The sequence below is a fragment of the Psittacula echo genome, assembly GCF_963264785.1.
Source record: "Psittacula echo genome assembly, chromosome: 24".
In the NCBI taxonomy this organism is placed as follows: domain Eukaryota; kingdom Metazoa; phylum Chordata; class Aves; order Psittaciformes; family Psittacidae; genus Psittacula; species Psittacula echo.
Genome location: NC_137759.1, coordinates 2921595 through 2944507, shown reverse-complemented (window position 1 = coordinate 2944507; position 22913 = coordinate 2921595). Strand labels below are relative to the sequence as shown.

At 54.3% G+C, this 22913-nt stretch overlaps 3 protein-coding genes across 4 annotated transcripts; 2 read left to right on the top strand and 1 right to left on the bottom strand.

Annotated features, from left to right (window-relative positions):
• Nucleotides 1-1574: 1574 nt before the first annotated feature.
• LOC308229853 (uncharacterized protein) lies at nt 1575-6208 on the top strand. Its single transcript, XM_080634166.1, has 7 exons — nt 1575-1822; nt 2301-2496; nt 3092-3174; nt 3498-4671; nt 5042-5238; nt 5426-5554; nt 5639-6208. Exons 1-7 carry the CDS (start codon nt 1763-1765, stop codon nt 6203-6205), a joined length of 2406 nt encoding a protein of 801 aa, XP_080490292.1. The 5' UTR covers nt 1575-1762; the 3' UTR covers nt 6206-6208.
• Nucleotides 6209-6222: 14 nt separating this feature from the next.
• Nucleotides 6223-11004, top strand: TICAM1 (TIR domain containing adaptor molecule 1). Its single transcript, XM_080633815.1, has 2 exons — nt 6223-7636; nt 8446-11004. The coding sequence occupies exon 2, from the start codon at nt 8617-8619 to the stop codon at nt 10708-10710; it is 2094 nt and encodes a 697-aa protein (XP_080489941.1). The 5' UTR covers nt 6223-7636; nt 8446-8616; the 3' UTR covers nt 10711-11004.
• A 118-nt stretch (nt 11005-11122) lies between these two features.
• FEM1A (fem-1 homolog A) lies at nt 11123-18302 on the bottom strand. Of its 2 annotated transcripts, XR_013958445.1 has the most exons (2): nt 15574-18302; nt 11123-15332 (listed from the first exon to the last, which is right to left on the bottom strand). XR_013958445.1 is itself a non-coding variant. In XM_080633816.1 (1 exon), the coding sequence occupies exon 1, from the start codon at nt 18071-18073 to the stop codon at nt 16025-16027; it is 2049 nt and encodes a 682-aa protein (XP_080489942.1). In that variant the 5' UTR covers nt 18074-18302; the 3' UTR covers nt 15547-16024. The 2 variants fall into 2 exon arrangements, 1 of the variants encoding a protein (XP_080489942.1); XM_080633816.1 differs by lacking the exon at nt 11123-15332 and having other exon boundaries at nt 15547-18302.
• Between the last annotated feature and the right edge of the window lie 4611 nt (nt 18303-22913).

Below are 22913 nucleotides of genomic sequence, written 5' to 3'. Positions count from 1 at the left end.
CATGTTCTAACATGACTGTGCTGCAAGGATTATCAGGCACGGCTGCATCCATAATTAAGAAAGGCTCCTAGGACTTCAGAGGTTGGTTCTAGCGTTAAACTGGTTTTTCCATCAGCTGAGGAGTTACTTCTGACTTGTGCTGCAACCAGCGTCCTCTCCTTTCTCTGCTGTGGTGTGTTTGTGGGCTAACCCTGACACCAAGGCCAGTAAGATGCTCTGCAGCTGAGTTTCTCCCACCCTTCTAGAAGTGTTTTACTCAGCAAAGGGGCTGTTTGCAGTGCTGTGGAAATAGCTGTGCTTTGCCCTGTGACAGGGCTGCAGGCTGAGTCAGCCTTCTTCACTTCCAAAACCCCAACAATCTTGCCCTAAAGCAGAGCAGGAGGAATAAGCACTGAGTGAGCAAAGCCTGTGGACTTTGGGACTCTGCTCAAGCCCTGCTTTGCTTTGGAGCAGCTCTCCCAGGCTGCTGAAGTTCAAGCTATGCTTCTGCAGTGCTGTTAAAGCCAGAAGCCCTCTGGGCAGGGTGGGTACCACAAGAGCCTCCCACTTGAGATGCTGGACGTCCCAGCGTTTGGGCCCGCTTTGCTGCAGACACGGAGCACTCGGTGTCCCATTAAAATGCTGGCTAATTGCATGGTTCATGCAGCAAGATTTGTCCTCCTGCCAAGCCACCTCCTGAGAAGCCTCCCCTGGCTCCAGCCGAAGGCCAGGCCTAACAAATGCTTGTTTCACTACTTCTTGCCCAGCTCTCTGTTCCTGTTTCCACAGGAAAATAAAACCCTTACACAAGGCAAAGAACACAAGAACCAAGACAATGGTCTCCTCCTGAATCAGATGGCAAGTTTTGGGGGGTAGAGCCGGGAGCTTGCCTTGGGAATCCAGCTTGTGAGGAATTTTGGTTTGGGGGCTTTCCATTGGAAAAATGCCATAGCAGTTCTAAGAATAGGGCTTAACTGGCATGGGAGAGAAAAGCAGATGCTGCATGGGGGAACAAACATGCTGAAATCCCTGCTGTGCCTGGCTACAGATGAGAAGCAATCCTGGATTATCACCCGATACTGGAGTGTCCAGATACTAGCCTAAATCTATGCTGGGGAAGCCAATACCCACTGAAGATATTGCATCATTTTTATACTTGAAGTTCTGTATCCCATGATGTAATGAGAACGCTGCTGAGGCTTGGTTTCACAGGAAGTGAGGAGAGGTTTCCGGCTTCACTGGGCAGCAGGAGAACACCAGGAGAGCTTCAAAGGATCTTCATGTCCTTCCCTGAGCTGCGTCTGCCCCTCTTGCTGGAGCTGGCAGAAGTTCCCCACCATGAACACAGGCAGAGTGGGGTGACCAAATGACTCTCAGCTCAGTGTCCTTTGCAAGGGATACTCCAGAGGAAAGGGGCTATCAACACTGAAGGTGAAATAAGGTGAAATAAACCCATTGCTGTTTCAGCATCTCTGGTCAGTCTCTTGTGAAACAACCTCCACTGATTCCTCACTTACATTTGCTCTCCATAGAGCAGCTTGGTGGGCATCCAGCCAGGGTCAACCCACCACACACAGAATGCAAGACAGACAAGAGAGTTCTCCCCACTTCTAACCTGCTGCTTTGAAGCCAGATAAATGTTATCAGCAATAAAATAAGTGGGGTGGTTACTGAAAGTATTTGGCTGTTTGGGGATTGAGGGAGGTGACAGAGCATAGTCCTTGTCCTACATGAATATGCTGTCCTACTCTTGTTTCTCCTTTCAGCTGCAGCTGAACTCACTATGGCATCCCAGAAGACCACAAAAAAGGATCTGCTAAAGGCTGAGGAACAGCAGCAAGGGGTAGGTGCCAGGGCAGACAGAACTCTTAACATGCAACAGTTAAACTCCCTGCTGAGATACACTGGTGAATTAATGCCTGTCAGCACCTCAAAACCAGGCTGGGAGTAACAGAAAGATTAACCCTACGGAGCTGTGGCTAAATTTAAACTCAGTTGACCCAGAAGCTCAAGAGAGCTTCAGGGCCTGCTCAAGTAATTCTGAAACATGAGCTGTTACAGGCCCTATTTCCACATCTGGGTTTGGTGCTGAAACTCAGAGTGACTCAGAATTCATGAGCCCAGAGCTCGTGAACTTTTAATCCTGGCTTGTCACTGGCTTGCTATCAGGTTTTGGATGAGTCTCTCCAACTCTGAGCTTAAGAAGGATGAGGAGATGAATTGAGTGTCTCCTTAGGACCTTTCTGCATAGACCCATGGCTTGTATTCACTCACAGCTTGAGGCTGGGTCTCTAATGTCATTTATTTCTCTTGGGGTTTAGAGTGCTGTCAATCGAATCACCAGCTTGCCCTTGCTCAACTCTGCTTTTAGCCTGGTCTCATCTGCCTATAACTATACCAAGGAGACCCATCCTTGCCTCAGCGGTGTCTGCAATGTGGCCGAGACCGTGGCTGCTGTCGCAGTAGGTAGTGTGGTTGGTGGGGCACAGCCCATCCTGGACCAGCTGGAGCCACAGAGTAAGTGAAGAGTGACCCTCTCTACACAGATGAGGAGATGGGGAAGGGAGCTTCATGTGCCTGTTGGGTGGTATCTATCTCCTGTATCACATTGTTCTAGATAATTGTAGCACTGAGTTTTCCACTCAGCAGCTCCCAGCTGCTCAATGGACACGACACTGTTAATAGCCAAAACAAAGACTGGCCTCTTGTCTGTGGTTCCTTTAACTCACCAACCAAAACCTCCCTGCTCTTTATCTCTCTAAGCTAGAAGCGTCCCAACTGGTAGTAGCAGTGTCTGCCTTGGATATAGCTCAGTCTGTCTCATCCCAACACTTCTCAGCCCTTTAGGCTGATTATCCTACCTACCCAGGGCAAGTATTGCACTCCAACTGGAGCAGTGTGCTGCCAATAGCTACAAAGCTGAGAAGGCAAAACGGAGACTACTTAAAGCTGCCTAATTGTAGGGTTTGTTCACTCTTCCAACAAGCCACCCTACCCCAGAGAGATGGTCCAGGGGGGAGGTTGCTTTCATGAGTATCCTGGATTGGCCATTGTAGGGTCAAAAGCCCCTCTCCCAACTGAAGAATAAACCAATACCTGTTGTATTTTCTAGTTGCACTTGTAAATGAATATGCCTGTAAAGGACTGGATCAGCTGGAGGAGAACTTGCCTTTTCTTCAGCAGCCAGCAGATAAGGTAAAGGAAAGGCTTTTCCTTATGGGAAGCTGTGACTTGTCTCTTGCTTGATGGAACTGTTATGGGTACAGAAGAATATGGGGAAATAAACTTCAGCAGCACTGCTTTGTCAGCTCAGGCCCTGGGATAGGCTAGAGGAGGCACTGTGAGCTCATGAAAGCTGGAGAGATGCCTTCAGCATGTCTGTGCAAATACAGTGTACAGACTTCCTGCTCTCCCACAAGGCTACAAGCACAATTTAGCCATATGGAAAAGTATTTCAGGGATGCAAAACCTATTTCAGGGAAAAACAAAGTCACTTTCTCTGCCTCTCGCTGTTGTAGGTCATCTCAGACACCAAGCAGCTGGTTTCCACCAAAGTGACATCTGCTATGGATGCTGCCTGCGAGGCAAAAGAAGCAATGGCCAATAAAGTGACTGAAGCTGTGGACCTCACTAAAAATGTTGTTGGGGACAGTGTCAAGCTGACCAGGTCAGTGGTCACCTCCACTATTAACAGTGCTGTGGAGGCTGCTCATGGTGCCAAGGACCTAGTGACCACCAAGGTGACCGAAGCAGTGGACCTCAGTAAACACATGGTGGAGGACAGCATTGAACAGACCAAGTCTGCTGTAGCTTCTACTATTGTCAATGCTGTGGAGGCTGCCCAGGGTGCCAAGGACCTTGTGACCAACAAGGTGACCACCAAGGTGACCGAAGCAGTGGAGGCTGCCCAAGGTGCCAAGGACCTAGTGACCACCAAGGTGACCGAAGCAGTGGACCTCAGTAAACACATGGTGGAGGACAGCATTGAACAGACCAAGTCTGCTGTAGCTTCTACTATTGTCAATGCTGTGGAGGCTGCCCAGGGTGCCAAGGACCTAGTGACCAACAAGGTGACTGAAGCAGTGGAGGGTGCCAAGGACCTTGTGACTAATAAGGTGACAGAGGCAGTGGACTTCAGTAAGCATGTTGTAGAAGACAGTGTTGGACGGACCAAATCTGCTGTTGCTTCTACTATTGTCAATGCTGTGGAGGCTGCCCAGGGTGCTAAGGACCTAGTGACCAACAAGGTGACCGAAGCAGTGGACCTAAGTAAGCACATGGTAGAAGACAGCGTTGAACGGACCAAGTCTGCTGTTGCTTCTACTATTACTGCTGCTGTAGAGGCTGCCCAGGGTGCCAAGGACCTAGTGACCAACAAGGTGGCTGAAGCCATGGACCTAACCAAAGAGGCTGTTCAAGACAGTGTTGAGAAGACCAAATCAGTGGTCACTTCCACAGTCGGTACAGCTCTGGATGCTGCATATGGCACCATTACCAGCAAAATCAATACAGCCCTGGAGCAGGGCAAAGAGGCTCTCCAGGACGGTGTGGAAATGACCAGCTCAGTGGTGACCAACAGCATAAGCAAAGCCAAGGCAGTGAGCCAAGCAGTGGGAGATGGTGTGGAAGCTGTCCTGGGTATGTCGGAAGACCTAGTGGATCAGTACCTCCCCATGACAGAGGAGGAACTAGGTGAGAAAACGCTTGCTTGGCGCTTGTAAATGCAAGTCCTTGAGCAGCTGACTAGAGAGCACCTGACACTGCAAGGCTCATCTGAAGCAGCCAGGTAGCTCCATGTGGTATGGGACAGAGCAAGCATTTGCTAGCTGGTCCTTGCCCATCAGCTTCAAGGCAGATAAACCCTACCTATCAAGTCTGCTTATCTGAAGAGAAGACGTTGAGCAGGGACCGACCTACCTTTAACATCTGAGCAACTACAAACCTTGCCTGTTTGCACAGCATGCTTCAGCCTTCATGATTGATTCTCAATGGGTGATCTTACCTCTTCCCTTCCAGCTGGGGGAGCGGAGCACAGCTACAGCTCTCTTCTTGTTTCCTCCAGGTGAACTGGCCATCTCCGAGGGATTTGGGATGGCTTCTGTGGAGGAGCAGAGGCAGAACAAGAGTTACTTTGTGCGCCTGGGTTCCCTGTCGAGCAAAGTGCGGCGCCGAGCCTACCACCTCTCCCTGCACAACCTGCAGCGCCTCAGGCAAAGCACCCAGGAGACTCTCTCCCGGCTCCAGCTGGCAATAAAACTGGTACAAACCTGCTTTCCCCTCTTTCCTCCTGTCTGTAGCCTTCCTGCCCTGCTATCCAGATGGAAGCTCTTCCTCCATGCTCTACAAGCTGTATGACACCTCGCCTCCCTCCCTGGGAGGGAAGCACTGGTGCCACTCTGATTGTGTGTGCTTGCAACCCAGCTCTTCCTCTCATTTTTCCCATCAGATTGAGTCTGTGAGAGGGGAGGTTGGCCACAAGCTTCTGGATGGGCAGGAGAAGCTCTATCAGCTGTGGCTGGACTGGAGCCTGACCCAACCCAAAGGAAACCAAGTCAGAACTGCCTCCCAAGTAGAGGTATCCCTAGAAGGGTGCATTTAATCAGGCCTCTTGGTGCATCTCACCTGCTCTGGTAACTGAGCTCTTTCTCTTTCCCATCAGGTAGAGTCACGGACTCTAACTATGCTGCATATCATCACCCAGCAGCTCCAGCCCGTTTATGAGAACCTGAAAGCCAGCATCCAAGGCCTCCCCAGCAACATCCAAGAAGCCGTGTATCAGGCCACTCGAAATATCCACAAGCTCCACAGATCTTTTTCCAGTGCTGTGTCTTTCCAGGACCTCTCCAGCACCACCCTGATCCGGAGCCAGGAGCGGGTGGCAGAAGCTCGAAGGTCTCTAGATGTGCTCTTTGAGTACGTAACTCAGAACATGCCTCTCAACTGGGTTGTGGGGCCCTTCAGGGCAGTAGCTACCATGGCACAGGGGGGCAGAAAGCAGCAGCAGCAGCAGAAAGATTTGGTGCCTCCAGTAAAATCACCTGTGCTGGAAGAGGCCGCATCACCAAAGGAGGGGGCTAAGACACCCGAAGACCCAAAGGGAGCACATGAGATCCTAGGGGAAAGGTGTGAAGTGCTGGAGAAGCTGGAAGAGAAGGCAGAGGAAGACACAGAGGTGGCACTGGCTGCAAAGGAGGTAAAAACTAAAGCACCAGAGGAGGATCTCTGAAGAATTCCAGCTCTTCCGGCCATGGCTCCCTGGCTAGAACATCACTTTGTCTTTACTCATGTGCCAGAAGTGCCTCCTGCTCCCTCTCTGAGCCTCCAGTGAGATGTAGTTTGGAAGGAGACTCAAACCCAAGTGGGCTGATTCCATACCTTGATCTGCTACTCCTTGTAAGTCCTGCTGCTGCACTGAAAGGGAAGATGGGGCCCTCTCTGTCCTTCGGCTTCTGAAGTCAGCACAGATGTGTGTGAATGGGTGGCTCTTGCTGAAACGAGCTGCGGGAGAGAAGCAGTGATTTCCACTTAGTTTTAACGTTGGATTTGGGTTTAATTCACGCAAATTGCTCTAGAGGAAGATGGGCCTGACCTCCTCTGGCAAGTTTTAAACATCCACGCTCCAGGTTAACTTCCTTTCTGCCTCTTGTGCTTCTGGAGAGGCTCAGCCCTGGATTGGGGCAGTGGAGGGAAGAGGCTGCCTCACAAAGGGACTTCCCCTTATGGATTCAACCCCTTCTTTCATAGAGTAAACACTGAGCGAGGTGGGATTTTCCTTCAAGCATGCCAATTTGCAAGGGATCATCATGACTTCAGGGATGAGCTGTTTGTGAGTAACTCCATGCAGGCTTTGCTGCCATAAAGAAGCCAGTAACGGAGGCAGCTTTTGCCAGGAGTCACTCTGCCACAATGCCAGGATATCCTGCTATTAAAATAGGGCTGATAAGTGCTGGATACTTTCCCAGCAAACAATGCTTTGTAATCATTTCTAATGTAAGTTATCTGGGTAATGCCTGTCCCGGCACGGCCCCTGTGCCAAGGCTGGAATAAGGGCAAGCAGACATCAGAATAAAGCATGACCTGTGTCCAAAGACCTACCCGTGTCTGTGTGTCTAAAGGGGCAGTGCTGTGCTCTCCCTTAGCCTGAGTTGGGAGTGAGATTGCATTTAATGAATCACTTCATTAAAGGTAGGGATGGAGGCACAGGCCAAGGGGAATGGCTTTAACCTGCCCGAGGGGAGACTGAGCTGAGCTCTTAGGCAGAAGCTCTTCCCTGTGAGGGTGCTGAGGCGCTGGCCCAGGGTGCCCAGAGAAGCTGTGGCTGCCCCATCCCTGGCAGTGTTCAAGGCCAGGTTGGACACAGGGGCTGTGGCCGGCGACGCCTCAGCCCAGCGCTAGAGGCCAGAGCCGGTTCTCCGCTGCAAAGCTTCCGGGAGGGGAGGATCCCTTCCCGCAGGGGGGGAGGTGGCGGCTCCCCGTGGCCGCTCCGCCCCGCTCCGCTTCCTCGAGTTCCTGCCGGCTCCGGCCGCCCGCATCGCTCCCGCCTGCGCCCGGCCCGGGCACCGGGGCGAGCCGGTCCCGCCACACAGAGCCTCCCGCGGGCACCCCTGGAGCCGGGCCGGGAGCGCGGACGGGGCGAGGAGCGGGACCCGGCTCCAAGGTGAGTCAACGGGCGGAAGCGCAGCCCCGAGGGGGCGGGGGGGGGTCCCGGGGCCGCCCTCGCCTCCTGCGGCCGTTTCACGGGCTCGGGAGGTTTCCATGGGAAGAGGCAGCAGCTTCCTCGCGCGTGGCCTGAGCTCATTCATTGGGCAATGGGAGGATTTCTACGAGAGAGGGGGAAAGCGCCGTTTGGGACGAGAAACTTTCCCCGTCCGGAGCTGTTCTGGGGCGGCTCCTGCGCTCCCCTTTAAAGAGGGAAAACTCTGCCTGGCGCAGTCAGTGCCTGCGAGCAGGGACCCTCCAGGCACCCGCTGCCCCGCTCCGGACAAGTCCTGCTCTTCCGTTCCACTTTGGGCACAGGCCTCTGGTGAGTGCAAGGGTTTAACAGGGCGCGGGGGGCAGATGGAGATAGTCCACAGTTACATGAGGCTGCCAGGCAGAGGAGGCATGTGGGTTACAAACCGCCTGGCAGGAGCAATCTGAATGGGCTTCCTGTAGGCGTGCTTTATTCCTCACTGCCCATCACAAGGAGCCTGGAACCGGCTGCCTGGAGGAGAACAGATGCTTGGATTCACCTCAGTGCATTATTAGTGCAGCAATTAGTTCAAACCGGTTGTAATTAATGTGACCTGAACGCAGAGAACGTGCTCATTGCTTAGTAACAGGCTTGGGATAACGTGTGGAGCTCCGGCAGACCTGCAAGCGCTGGAGAGATGCAAAAGTACTTCAAAGCTGCGAGGGGGGAGCTGGAGCATCCCCCCAGCTCCCCACATCACGGGTTCTGAACGTTGTCCTGTGTTCTTCTCACAGGTTCCTCAAGACAGAGACGCCCCAGTTCTGAGATGAGCTCCTGAGCAGCACAGAGCCATCGCTTGTGCAGTACGGGCCAGAGCATCAGAGAGAAACAACCCTTCAAGTGCTGGGAAACCCCTATTCCATCCATGCTGCCTCGGTTGCTGGTCCAGGCCACCAGCTGAGGAGATGGCGCAGAGCACCCCACTCCAGCCCAGCTTTGAGGACGTTCTTCATATTCTGTCCCAGGTCCCTCAAGAAAAACTGCTGAGCCTCAAACATAAACTGAAGCACTTGGTATTTGGGCCCAGCAGCAAATTGTTGCAAGCCATGGTTCTGCTTACTCTGGGGCAAGAAACGGAAGCAAGGATTTGTCTGGACGCCTTGGGAGATAACCGGGCCGCCCAGTACGTCCACCAGACCAAACTGGGCGCTGCAGGAGCACAGAAAGACGGGGAGGATTTGCAGCCTCCCGAGCTGGATGCAGGTGCTATGGAGCTTCTGGCACAGATCTACACGGTGCTGGTGAAGGAGAAACTGTGCAGTCCTGAAGCCATGGAGAAAGCCCGCCAGGCTGCCAGCGAAGCCTGCAATGCCAGCAAGGAAACTGTGCCGGGAGCACTCCACAGCATTCCACCCAGGGACCAGGGAGAACACAGCTCTGCTGCCAGCATGGGCTCAGGTGATGACGAGCAGATGCTGAGATCTGATGCGGCTGCATTTCTCCTTCCAGCCACCCCAAACTACGTGGTGAGGAGCTCTCCGGTGCAGATAGGAATCCACTCAGACCTCTCACGCCTCTCGAGCCCAAGGAGTCTGCGCTCCGTGGAGAGCTCCTTGGAGAATCTCTCTTTACCCAGCCACGTGGAGATCAGCGCATCACCAACCGCTGCTCTCCACAGCCGGACCTCCCGCCTGGAGCGGGCACAACAGCCTGACAGGGACAGGCAGAGCCACGGCCTGCAGGAAACCTCCGGCACCAGGCCCAGCTCTCAGCCTGCCCAAGTCCTCCGAGCAGTGAATGCTCCACAGGCCAGTTCGTGCCGTCCAACGGTCCCAGCTCCTGACATGCAGCTGCCCACGATGGGTGCTGTGAACCAACCGGTGGAAAGCAGCGATGTCTCCAGCACAGTGGGAGCAACACCTCAGGCACCGAAAGAAAACACAGACAAAAAGCAAGGTGAAAGGCAATCATCTGCATGGCTTCCTGCCTCAAGGGCTGCCGTGGACATTGGTCCTGCCCACGTGTCAATGGAGGAGCCCCATGTTCCAGGAGGCATTCCTCCTAACTCTGCATCTGCTTCCATTTCAACCCGTTCACTTCCTTCTCCTCCTACCTATTCCTTCGCCTCAACTCTTCCCCCTCCTGAGGGACCTCGTTCCAGCTCACCATATCCCCTGCGCTCCCACTCATCCCCATCTCTTGCCTGGCCTTCTCCTCTCCAAACTGCAGAACCAGCTCTCACATCAGAGCCAGATGCTGGGCAGTTCTTCACTTTCGTTGTCCTGCATGCTAGCGAAGATGAGGTTGTTGCCCATCGGGTCAAGGACCTGCTGGAGAACATGGGGGTGCCCAATGGTGCTACACTCTGTGAGAACTTTGCCATTGCTGGACGCAGCCATATGACTTGCTTCCAGGACGCGATGGAAAACTCTGCTTTCATCATCCTTCTGCTGACCAAGAACTTCCCATGCGACCTCTGCATGTTTCAGACAAACACTGTTCTGATGGAGTCCATCATGAATCCATCCAAGAGCGACTCCGTCATCCCTTTTATACCCCAGGAGAACCCCTTGGAGTGGAGTGAGATTCCCTCTGTGCTTGGAGGGCTGACACCCTTGGATGAGAAATCTCCTGGCTTCTCCAGGACGGTGCAGAACACCTTCACCACCAGCAGGATCAATAAGAAGAAAGACTCGTGGGACCTGCTGCAGAGAAGGAAACTCCAGCTGCGAGAGGAGCGGAACCGAACGCTGCAGAACCTGGCTGCCCTCAACCTTGGCTCCATCCCTCCATCAGCACCACAGCCCCCGCTGCTGGAGCAACCACCCCGACAGTGGTGGTCCCCGGCTGGCGGTGGCCCCAGGCCTGCTCGCATGGGTCCTCCTCCTGTCCAGCCCCCATCAGGCCACTACAACATGCTGCCAGGTCCAGAGGGGATCCCACCCCTCATCATCCAGAACGCCCGAATGGTTCAGATTGGGAACCACAACGTGATGCAGGTGGAAACCCTCACACGGGGTGCAGAGGGCACTGAGGAAGGCTCCAGGCAGAGTGTTTGAGGAGAGAAGCAGCAGCTCAGCCACGGCTGGAGCTGCTCACGTTTGGTTTTAAACCCAAAAGGAGAGATTGTGCTGGGACTGGGACTACTCTTACTTCACTGTGGGTTAAAAGTGCCGCTTCCTGGAGCCCAGGAGAAAATGACCTGCTTTTGTGTTGGACAAAAGAGGTTGCAGCCTCCTGAGACTCTTTTCCTTGTGCTTCTTTATAAGTAAATGAGAAAACACTTTTTAACTGAGAAAACTCTTGATTTTGAGGCCACTGGATGGGTTTAGAAATAAATTTTAATTGATTGATTTGTGTCTCCAGTTCTTTCCTGCAGAATTCCCAAAGCGGCAGCCAGGGATAGCTGGAAAATGAGGGGATGTGTCTGTACCTCGGGGGTGGAGGGGGCTGGGACATGGCACAAGCTCCTATCAGACCCAGGGAGGTTCAGGAAAGCAGCTTCTGACATCCGAGGGGCTGCAGGCCCCTGGCTCGGGCAGCAGGAATCACTTCCTGGTTCCCCTTGGGAACTACAGCGAGAGCAGTTTGGGTGGTGAAAGATGGAATTCCCCAGTGCCCCCTTGGCATGGCTTGAAATGGGTTTGTATTGAAGAAAACTATTAAAAGAAGTGGGATTGCACACCAGGCCCAAGGGGAAAGAAGGCTCTTTACAGCGAGCTTGGAAGGGGCGGGGAGGAAAACTGCTTAATGAAGATGGAATGAGGTGGGGAAATGTGCAGGAGGTTTGAGGAGGCAGAAGCTACGTGTCCATTCCTGGGTTCTCACCTGCTTGTACAAGCCCGAGGTGGGAGCAGGAGTGAGCCTGGGGCAGCACAGAGGAGTGCTCTGTGCACATTCCCCGCCTCCGTGTAACTTCCTCTAAGGGGAAGCTCTGTGGGGAAAATGAAAGCGTTGAGCAGAAAACGAAGGTGCTGAGCGGAGCAATACGGAAGGGGTGGAGAAAGGCAGGAATGGGCAAGGTATCCCACAGGAGCTGGGTGAGGGCTACACCTGGGAGGTATCTCCTGAGCTTTCAACACCAGGAGGCAGCCGAAGCAAAGCCCCAGACCCTGCACTCCTCCTCCAACAGTTTCTGCTGCAGCCGTTTGCCTGCTCCGTCAGCAGAGGTCAGCCCGAAGCCATCACTGGAAATGGGGCTGCAGAGCTCTGGAGTCAACTCCCCCGGGCAGGAAGGCCCAAGTCCTCCCCGAGGTGCACACCTCAAAGGCCAGCATGATCGATACAGGGAGGTGACCCCATGCGGGGTGTGTGTGCTCAGGTCACTCTGAAAGCCTGTCCCAGGTGGGTTCAGGTGGAGAGGAGCCACCATGGTCTGGGAGCCAAAGCACAGGGCTCCTACAGCAAGCGAGTAGCAGCTTTCTGAATACAGCTCCCACCAAGGCATGAATCCCCACAGGGAGGAGAGAACAGAAGGGGAGTCCTGGCTCCTCAGAGGACAGCAAGTAACTGTAAGGGTCAGTTCCCTCCACCCACTCTGGGGAGAGCTGCAATTGCTGCCTCGATGTCTTCCGGCACCTTGTGCCCCTCAGAAGGGGCTTAGGGTGTCTGCAGGGTGAAGGGGCCCAGGCACTGAGCAAACCTCAGTGCAAGCTCCTGGGCCCCACCAGATGGAGGAGCTCAGAGCTGGTTTTCCCTGCTCTTAAACTGCAACAGGGAAGTAGCTGGCAAGAGATTTGGATTTCAATCCCCCAGCATTTCCTCTTAAAGAGGCCACAGATCCTTCCTCATGGGTCTGTCCACAGGTTTCTTTGCTTCCCTCAAGGAGGCCGAGCTCCTCCTGGACGTCCTTGGCAGAGAACAAAAGCCCGGGCTTGGACAAATCAAAGCCCTCTCTGTCCTGAGCAGAACAAGAACCCCATAAATACGATATTGCTATTTAAAACCTGCCATCGCTTGTTGGCTTCCAGCTTTGAAACAGTTCAGCTTTGAACTTGGAAGGACCCAGTGACAATGGATTAACCCATTTACTCTTTATAGAGAGCCTGCTGGAGTCCTCCAAGTGCCTGGATTCCTTCTCCATCCCTATTTAGCCTCCTCTACGTCACCTCTGTTCTCTAGGTGTTGTGTTACCGCACTCCCCGTCACACTGCAGTTGCTGCGCTCCTCCCCTGGGGAGAAGATATGAAGATATACCCATCCCTCCTGCCCAGCTCCTCAGCTTTCTATAAATACAGCCTCATGCAAAAGTAGGCATCTGGAAGTTGTTCCAGCTTGTAAACAACCTCAACAGAGCCACATCCAGTCTGCTTGGACTGGAGAGGGGGAACACCATGGCAGCAGACTGAAGTATTGCAGGGTTGGGGGATTTTAGCGTGCGTGCAGTTCTACAAGACCAAAGGCTGCTGGGAGCAAATTCCACTGAGGAGCCAGAGCCCTGGTTTAACTGCAGCAGCAGGTTCACTCTTCCCACATCTTCCAGGCTCTCTTTGCTGTTGCTCACCCTGGAAGGGAGCTTTGGCACCAGGGCCTTGTGTTCACCGGGAGAGTGCAGGTGGGCCTGTGACCCCCCCGTTCCTTCCCCGGTTTCTCTGGGAAATGGGAAGTGCTGGCACGGCACCTCCAGCTTTGGGCTCTAGGCCACTTTGTCAACAGTGAGCTTACAGCATTAGGAGGCTCCAAAGACATCCATGGAAGGGCACCAGCAACTGCCTGCAGGAAAAGCCCAGTGAATTCCTCACCACTTTGGTATTCCTGAAGAAACCTGCACGAATGAGAGGCTTTATTCTCCAGAGGGACAATAACCAGGATCCAAGAGGGGAAACAGCACATCTGAGGTTTTACGAAAGAAGTAAAAAGCAGATGTTTTGCTCATGGCAGTGGATGGAAGGGCTCCTCGTGTGCTACAGGAGGGTGTGCAGCCACCCCAGTACAAAACCACCCTCCACTCTCTGCCCAAGAGTTACTCAGCTAAAACCATCCCCGGAATGTTTCCCTGCTCCCCACAACCCTCTGGTTTGCCCCATGCACTGGAGCTGGCCCAGACAACACCTATAATAAGTGTGGACTGTTCACTGTAATTACTGCTGAATTCATGCAGGGATTTCTCCCACCCAGTAATCATCATCAGCACTGGATGGCTGGGTTCTCACTCTGTAATTACACATTCTGTCTGTGTTAAAGAGAACAAACCTTGAAGCCATTTTCTATCACACAAAGTGTCCTCACCTCCATGAGGCTCTTACACACGACTGGAGTTCTGGAAATGCAAATCCTTGTCTGGAACCAACTCCAGCACCTTTGCCAGGAGAGACGTTTGCAACTGCAGGACAGCTCGGCTCTTCCCAGGAGGAAGGCTGACACGAAACCACCACATCTGCTGACTGCACACCCCCAGTACTTCCACAGCCACAAGTGTAGCATCCTTAGGACACAAGGTGAAAAGGGAGGCTCCCCACAAGAACTCCGAGGCACTTACGTTCTAGCAGCCATTTGTTGGTTTATTATTTAAAGTTAAGGGCGCTCATCAGCTCACAAATGAACAAATTCCATTCCTGCAGTTGAGTTCAGGTTTCAGCCAAAAGGAAACAGAAACTAGAAGGCAGCTCAACTAATTCGGCACTTTACAGCTCCAGACAAGTGAAACCTCCTGGCTTTATAAATACATGTTATAGTTAACACTGCAAAAATGGAAGGGCAGATCTACAACAGCTCGAAGGGGCAGAGCGTTGGGTTATTGAGGCATGTGGATACACTGGCTTATAAATACAAGTAGAGAAGCTTCAGTAGCATCTAGTGCATGGTTGGTTGCCAGGGTGCTGCTCTCCCAGTTCTTGACCTTTCCCAGAGCTCAGAGGCAGCTGCTTCACCCCCAACTGTGTTTTGCAGGCTGCCCAAGGCTGCCAAAGCCCAGTCACTCCCCCTGCAAGATCAACTGCTGCAGCAGCATCATGTTTACCGAGTGTTTACCACCAAGGAGGGTTCTGCTAAGGGAGGCAAACACCCCCCCGAGACTGAGGGTTTCAAGAGGACCCTGAGCTGTGCGCAGGTCCTAACCCAGGGAGTTTGCCCCACCAGTAGCCAAGGGAGATTCCCAATCCAATCGCTGAAGCAGCACCATCCTCAGGGAAGTTGCAAAAAGAACCAAAAGCCAAAACCAGAAGCTAACAACCCACTCCAGGGAGGGATATTCCAGAGTGGGATAATGAAGAGCCCAACTGACTGATACCAACAAACCCCAGCAGAACAAGCAGGCACCTTTAGCTTTCATTTCTTTCTTGCTTTCTTCCTTCAAACCCCCCCATACAAATGTGCCACCAACACTCACCTGCTTTACCAACCATGCAAGCACCATCCCACCACAGGTACCTCCCACCCTGGAGGGTTTGCCAAAGCCCGTCCTCAGAGATGGTTCAGAGTGCACTGGTTTGGCTCTGCAACCTGGCCATATCCACCTCGATCCCTTAGAGCTAAAGGACCCTGGTGCAGGGAAGGGAGTGAACGTTGGAAGAATGGGCAAGCTAAGAGCCTAAATACCACATTCATGTTTTGGGTTGAAGGTAGCAGTTTTCCCTCCCCATTCATAAAAACCAACATCTATTGATGAAACTATATAACCAGAACTGACCTTACTATATCTTACGGGACTGAAGAAGTCTTGCAGCATAGATAGGGCCTGGCTCTAAAAGAGAAAAAATAACTCAGCTTTATGCACAATCATTGCAATCTCAGGCCTTTACCACCACTTGCTACTTGGCCAACCAAGGGAGAAACAAAAACCATCCTCAGCATACCCAGCCCTACTGCCATGCAAAGCAACTACCTCAGCAGAGCACCAGCCACTCGGCTCTTCCACTCTCACTGTCCCAAATCTGAGAAAGGGGGTGGGAAAAGAATTAGTTGGAAGATGGTTTATTTCTCACTTGCATTCCTATCTGCTCGGTATGTGGGATGGGAAGCACTAGATCACGTGTGTGAGGTGTAGCTGCTCCAAAGCTTAATGCTGAGTTAATCCGGCACTAAGGAGAGAGGCAGCAGGTCCCAGGGAATCTCCATGGTCCTTCCTTCTCAGGGCAAGACGGTTGGCATGGGAAAGGGCAGGGGCCGCAGCCTTCTCTGGATACAGTGCACTGGAGCTGTCCGGTACCTGAAGATGACAACACTGAGGGGCAGCCTTGGGCTCTCGAGCCTCCTCTTCCCCTAGCCCTGCACACGCCAGCTTCATGGTGACAGATGAGGAAGAAGCTCACATCCCATCTCAGCACAGCAACAGCCTTCAGCATCTAGGCAAGGATGGGCCAAGATCCCAGGCTGCACAACCTCTGTGGGGTGGAAGAAGCAACGGGAGAGGCTGGGGACTTCCACTCTCCCACCCTAATGCAGTTCAATGAAGGCTTCCAGCTCCTCGGGGATGAAACCCTTGTAGGGAATCTTGTGCTTGTCCAGGGCGCGAGCAGCAAGGCACTGGAGGGTGATGTAATTGAAGGGCTGCATCATGCTCTTGGTGAGCAGCTTCTCATCCAGCAGCTCATAAGCAGTCTGCTTGAAGGCATTGGTGGCATCCATATGGGCTCCAGCCTCCATCAGGGCACTCATGATGAGCGGGCAGTTGTTGCGGGCGGCAATGTGCAGCGGGGTGTTGTTGTCATAGTCACGGCTGTCCGGGTCAGCCCCACACTCCAGCAGCAAGTTCACAACGTGGAGCGATGGGAATTTGCCCACGGGATAACGTCCCACTGTTGTGGTATCTTTGTCCACAGCCATATGCAAGGGAGTGAAGCCGTTCTTGGCCCGGGGGCTGCACTTGAGCAGGCGGTAGATGGCCTGGCGCTTCTGGTGCTCCTGCTCTGGGGTGCACTCCACCTTCTCCAGCAAGAAGACCAGGTGGAGGATAATGGCCAGCGTCTTGGTGAACTGTGCTGAGTCAACTACAGGGTCCTTGCCGTGCACAAGAGCTCTCTCCACCTCCCGGACCCCTTTGCTCAGTACTCCCATGAGGTCTGAGAAGCCCAGGTGAGTTGCTAAAGTGCCTTTGGAGCGGTCCTGAAGCACGTAAGAGAAAAGCTCAGCAAAGGAAAGGAAGCTGCTGGCAGTCATGGGGCTGAGAGGCTCCAGGTTGCCTTGCTGCATGTCCAGGGCGTACTTCCACAGGTTAATGCAGCGCTCAAAGTTGCCGGAGTCAGCGTAGACAGCTCCTCGGTAGCGGATGTAATAGGAAGTGTCCGGGTGGGAAGGCCCCAGGATGCGCTCTCTGATCAGCAGCGCCTGCATGCGCATCTCATCTGGATCAGTGATCAAGGCTTCCAGCTCCTCCAGTGAACTCACTTCCCGGGAATAGTCATAGGCCAACACCAGCTGTCGGGGCTCAGGTTTAGGCAGGTATTGCCCCCCCTCGCACCGAAGCTCCATCGCCCTTCGCCAGTACTTGTGAGCTCCCAAAAGGTCTCGTTTCTTATCCACAAACGTGGCACCCAGCAACTCCAGTGCTTCCACAGCAGCCTCTCGAGTGCAGAACACGTTAGGGACCTGCTGCTCATCCTGACTGGAAGCTGAGGCACAGCATCTCTCACACGTCTCTTCATCACTGCCCTGAGGAGCTTCCTTGCCAGCGCCACAGCACCTCTGATGGCTCCCACCTGAGGCACAGGTCCCATTTTGGCTCCCTGCAACCTCCTCCTCCTCCTGCTGCAGCCCCCCTTGGATGAGGTACTCCACAATGTTGGTGTGCCCGGTGACGCTGGCCGCCAGCAGAGGAGTCATGCCATAGCCATCCTTCTCCATGCGGGCTTTGGAGCGGAGCAGGAGCTGCAGGATCTCCAGGCTGCCGGACTCAGCGCAGTCATGCAGGGCTGTATTCCCCTTCACGCTCCGGCGGTTGACATCAGCCCCTTTCTCTAACAAGTAACGCGCAATCTCCCGGTGCCCTTTGTAGCAGGAGATCATCAAACACGTGTGTCCGTGCCGGTTGGCTACTTCCAGGTCTGCCCCGCGCTCCCCGACCAAGTACCGCACGATCTCGAGGTGCCCATCGAAGCAGGCGGCCCGCAGAGGGGTGGAGTTGGTCAGCGTGGTCTGGTTCACCGAGGCCCCGTGATCCAGGAGGCTACGAACCACCCCCAGGTGCCCGGCGGCAGACGCTGCCCACAGCGGCGGGGCCCCCTCGATGGTTTCCCCGTCGAAGTTGACGGATCCCCCCTCCTCCACGCGGGCTCCGCAGTGATCCAGCAGATACTCCACCACCTCCAGGTGCCCGTGCCGGGCGGCGATCAGCAGCGGGGTGCTCCCTCCGCCGGGGCCATCGCCGCCGCCCGGCCCTGCCGTCAGCGCCTCCAGCTCCTCCCGGCTCCGGCTGCCCAGCAGCTTCTGCAGCAGCTTCAGCTTCCCATCGCGCGCCGCGTTGTACACAGCCGTGCGCAGGTCCATGGCGATGGGGGCCGCGGCGACCGCACCGGGCACCTCCTGGCCATGGACCAGCTGCTTTTAAGCACCCACAGCTCGGCCCGGGGCGAGGGACGGCGGCGGGCGGGCCTCGGGGAGAAAGGAGCCCTGCGAGGCCGGAGGCGCCCAGCCGGACCCCGCTCACCTCAGCGCAGCAACCTTCGTTCCCTCCTCCCGGCCACCATCTTAGGTTTGGAGCCTGAAACAAAATGGCGCCCGCGCGGCCAGGGGCGGGGCGGGAGGAGGATGATGGGAAATGGAGTCCCGCGCACGGCGCTGCTCCGCAGGCGCCGCCCCGCCGGAACTCGGCTTCCCGGCAGGCAGCGGGGACGCGGCGGGGTCGGTGGGCGGTGGCCGCGGGGCTGCGCGGGGCACCATGGGAAGTGTAGTCCCGGGGGGAGTGCGGCGGCGGGGCTGAGGGGGCCGGGGCGGGCGGAGCGGGGCGTCCGGGGCTCCCCCTGCCCCTGCAGTGAGCTGCCGGGCTGAGCCGAGCCGAGCCGAGCCGAGCTTCGGTCACCAGAACCTGTGTTCAGGGCATAAATTGGATTGAAGCGGCTCTAATCTTTCCATGGGGAACTGGCACCACGTTCCTCCTGTTGTGTTCTATTTATAGGTGTTTTCTTCCCCTTTCCAGGAAAACAAGATCAGCCTGGTTATTTCCCTTATTATTATCCCGGCTGTCATTATTATTATTCAGTGCATTCACCTGTTTAGGTCCTGTCGGAATTACCTTGGATTATCCTGCTAATGGAACAGCATTTTTGTTGCTAAGAAACTGCTTTTGCATCACGGACTCATTTCCCCTTCAGCAGCTGTTGAAGTCAACAGGAGCAGCTCCTGAGAGCCGGAATGTCCATGGCAGAATTCCCACACAAGCTGCATGGGAGCCTGTCATTGACGTGTGCGATGTGCTCAGGGATGCAGCAGTTCCATGCTGGAAAAGGAGCAAACATATTTGGAGCATCTCTGGTGTGTCCGTGTTGCGTGATCGTGGTTTCCTGTGTGCTGGAATACATGGGAGCATTCCCATATCCCCTCCGCACACGGATGTGTGAATACACGCGCACGGTCACAAGACAACGGCTGTGTTCTCTTCAGTTGATGGCACCGAGCTGTGCGGTGCGGTGACGCTGGAGGGAAGGGATGGGATCCAGAGGGACCTGGCCAAGCCAGAGAGGTGGGACCATGGGAACCTCATGGAATTCAACAAGGGCCAGCTCCTGCGCCTGTGTCAGGGCAGTCCCAGCACAGACACAGGCTGGGGGGTACGGGATGGAGCAGCCTGAGGGGAAGCTCCCCATGACCCAACCCAGACCCCTCTGTGTGCTGGGAGCACCCCCAGGGCCTGAGCTCAGGGAGCAGATCCTGCCCCTCTGCTGTGCCCTGGGGACCTCCCCTGCAGCCCTGATCCAGCTCTGGGGCAGCAGCACCAGGGGGACGTGGAGCTGTTGGAGCGAGGCCAGAGGAGGCCATGGAGATGCTGCGAGGGCTGGAGCAGCTCTGCTCTGGAGCCAGGCTGAGAGAGCTGGGCTGGGGCAGCCTGAAGAAGAGAAGGCTCCTGAAGGGGAGACCTGAGAGCAGCTCCAGTGCCTAAAGGGGAAACCTGGAGAGGGGCTTGGGACCAGGGCCTGGCAGGGGTTGGAGCTGGATGAGCTTTAAGGTCCCTTCAACCCAAACCAGGCTGGGATTCTGTGATTCTAAGTAAAGAGCTGCCAGCAATGAGCTGGGGCACACGTGGTCCATTTTAACCTGTGTGTGTTGATGTGCACGAGGGGCTGCCTCTCCTTCCCTGCTTGTGAACCCCCAGCCCTTGGGCTGCTCAGGCTGCAGGTCAAGGCAGAGGCACGGTGATATTTCCTCTCCCTGCTGGCTCGCTGGTGTTGCCATGGTGATCGGATGCACTCGCCCTCTTAGCTGAAGCATCTGTTAACGAAAGCTTCCCATGAATTTCCCCTCCGTAGAACGCAGATGGAATTCACCGGAACACCAGGTAGGGTTTTCAGGTCCCAATTTACTCCAGAGCCTGCCCCTGCTCTCGGCTGGCCTCTCAGAAACATCACAGGGTAGAAATGCAGCCAACGAAAATGGCTTTGTCCATGGGTAAAGAGTAATGAGCGAGTGAAGAGCACGAGGAGGAGGCACAACAGCCTCTGCCTGCAGGGCCGGAACCCTCACATCCCCCGTCGGCAGAGTCCCCTCCACAGGGCCCCGGAGACTCCCGGGCAGGGCGATGCAGATAAAGCCTCAGGCAGTGTTCCGAGGGTATAGAGGGGAATGGAATCCCCACCAGAGGGAAGAGGAGCTAAAGCACGAGCTGCTGTGACAGGGCTGCCAGATGGGTGGCAGGAGGGTTCATGCTGTTTGCAGCTGCCCTTTCAGAGCCCCTTTCGGCCAGGTTGGATCACGCAGTGCTGCAGGAGCAGCAGCATCTTCCTCACAGAAATAACGACAGGGTGCTTAAAAAGCAAGGGAATGGATGGCCAAAAGTATTGGACAGGGACTTAAGAAGTCCAGGCTGAGACCTCACCCTTGCTAGAGACTCCTTTTGCGACCTTGGGCCGGGCATCGCATCTTCCTCACGCTTATTTCCCTGCCAATAACATGGGAATAACAACTGCTCTTTACCTGTCTGCTTATTGAGGCTGTGAACTCGGAATGTACAGCCTGGATTTGCTGGGCTTGTAGGGCAGCCAAAGCCGCAACGCTTCAATTCACCACCATAACGTACAACACTGATAATAATGCAAGGGCTCAGTTAGGTGGTTTGGAACATTTTTAGCATGAAAGGCTCAGGAGTTCCTCATCCATTGTTCCCCATTGGAGGACTTCCCTCCAAAGGGGGGAAAGTTTGGATCTGTGCAGAGGGTTCCAGAAGCAGACAGATAATTCAGGATCCAAGGCCATGCTCGCAGCCCCCAAAGCCAATGTCAAGGGCAGCGTGAGGGGCAGGAGGTGCTCCTGGTGCTCTGCTCTGGAGGGACCCCACTTGCAGCACTGGGTGCAGTGCTGGGCTCCTCAGCATAGGGACAGAAAGAAGCTTTGCAGGCAGCTCTGGACCAGGTTTTTCTCAACCTCTTCAGCCTTTAGGGCTTTGCCTGATCTCCACACGCCAGAGGATGATGGTTTCTGGCTGCCAGGCCCAGTGAAGCCAGAGCTGTCTCCTTAAGCAACTCCATGAGGAATGTGCTGTACAAAGGGAACAAGCCTAAAAACAGTGCGAAACGACAGGGTGACATTAGGAGGAACAATGAGCCAGTGCCCAACTTGCTTTTGTCCTGTAACTACCTTCATCATGAGGGCTTGGGATGCCATTATTTCCTGCGCTGATACAGGGCATGAGGCCACAGCTACCTGGGAGGAAGGATTTTGATCGGGCTGCACAAGAGGCAGGTTGGGTTAACGCTCAGTCAACGGCGTTTCATTTACATTAGACACCAGCCTGGCCATTCCAGCATTAATGGTGGCACTGCTGCCCTCTGAGGTTTTGTGGATTTAATAGATCAGTGGGGGAGAGGGGGAGTGTGGCTCCTTCTTGCTTAGGATACGTGGATCTTTCCTTTCAGGCAGCATCAAAGGGCAGGGGTTTGCAGAGTCCTTCAGTTCTTTCAGCAATAGGTTTCCTGGGAGAAGCATTGCTCTGCTCCTGCCTCCCACATTAGCCAAGGTGATAAAGAGCAGCTTTGGATCCCTCCCTCTCCCAAATGGAAAGGGCAAAAGACTGCCTCTGAGGCTGACAGTCAGATAGAGGAGCATCAGATTTGGACCTAAACCTTAGGCTCAGTTTGCTTTTGTGTGTTGCCTTTGTGTGTTTTGGCTAGTCATCACCTCTGTCCCTGGCCACAGCTCTCCTGAGTAACGCGTGGCTGCCTCACAGGAGTCGTGATGAAATAAGGAGCTCCAATACAAAAGGATGAGGGACAGACAAACTTCTAGATAGAGAGAGAACCAAGTGCATCCTCCTCAAGGGCAAGAATCACTGTTTCCTTTTACAGAGGCACCAAGTAAGGCAGACACTGGCACGAGAAGCTGCAACAGGTCAATAGTAGAAAACAGAACCTGGGAGTCCCGGTTGCTCTTCAACAAAGAAGTATGAGGACCCACTGAGAACCTGGATGTTACTGACTGGCTTCAAGGACTGTAAAGTCCTTGTTAACCACAAAGCACAGGGATTTGGGGGTCAGGGGACTCCCTTTGCCAGGGAGACATCTGCTGTAACGTGCTCTGGTGCTCTGCTGCACCAGCTCCACAGAGAGGGTTCTGCTTTGAACCTAAGTGACCCAGTTGAAGGTCAAGCTGAAAGGACTTAGGTTCCATATGCCATAATAACAATGACGTGGGTGATGCTGAGCATCTCCTGTTTAGGTTATTGAAAACCAAGAAAGAAAGAAAATGCTCGACAGCACCAACAACCCAAATTGTTCTAAAGACATTTTGGCACTTACTTTTACCACTGGCCTCGGTGCACTTCAGCAGTTCCATTTTCACCCCTAAATACCTTTGAGAATAGAGGCTTTGGGTGATGTGGAACATTGGCTCTTTCCACGTTTAAAAATCCTGTTGGAAGCAAAGGGCCTGACTTTCAATGCAGTCCCCTCCAGGCATTAAGGTATAAGCAGAGTCAGTGCTCTCAGTAGCTGGTGTGTGAGTCCTGACCCTGCCAGACGTTTGCTGTGGGGTTGAGACACAATCCACACCACGACAGTGGGTTTCAGTTGGGTGCTGTGCTTAGGGAGGGCTGCTGCAGCAGCCCCACAGCTTGGCTTCTTCACAGACACCTCTGCTGCTTTGCTCAGAGCCCACATTTGGGATTCCTTCAAGGGGAAGG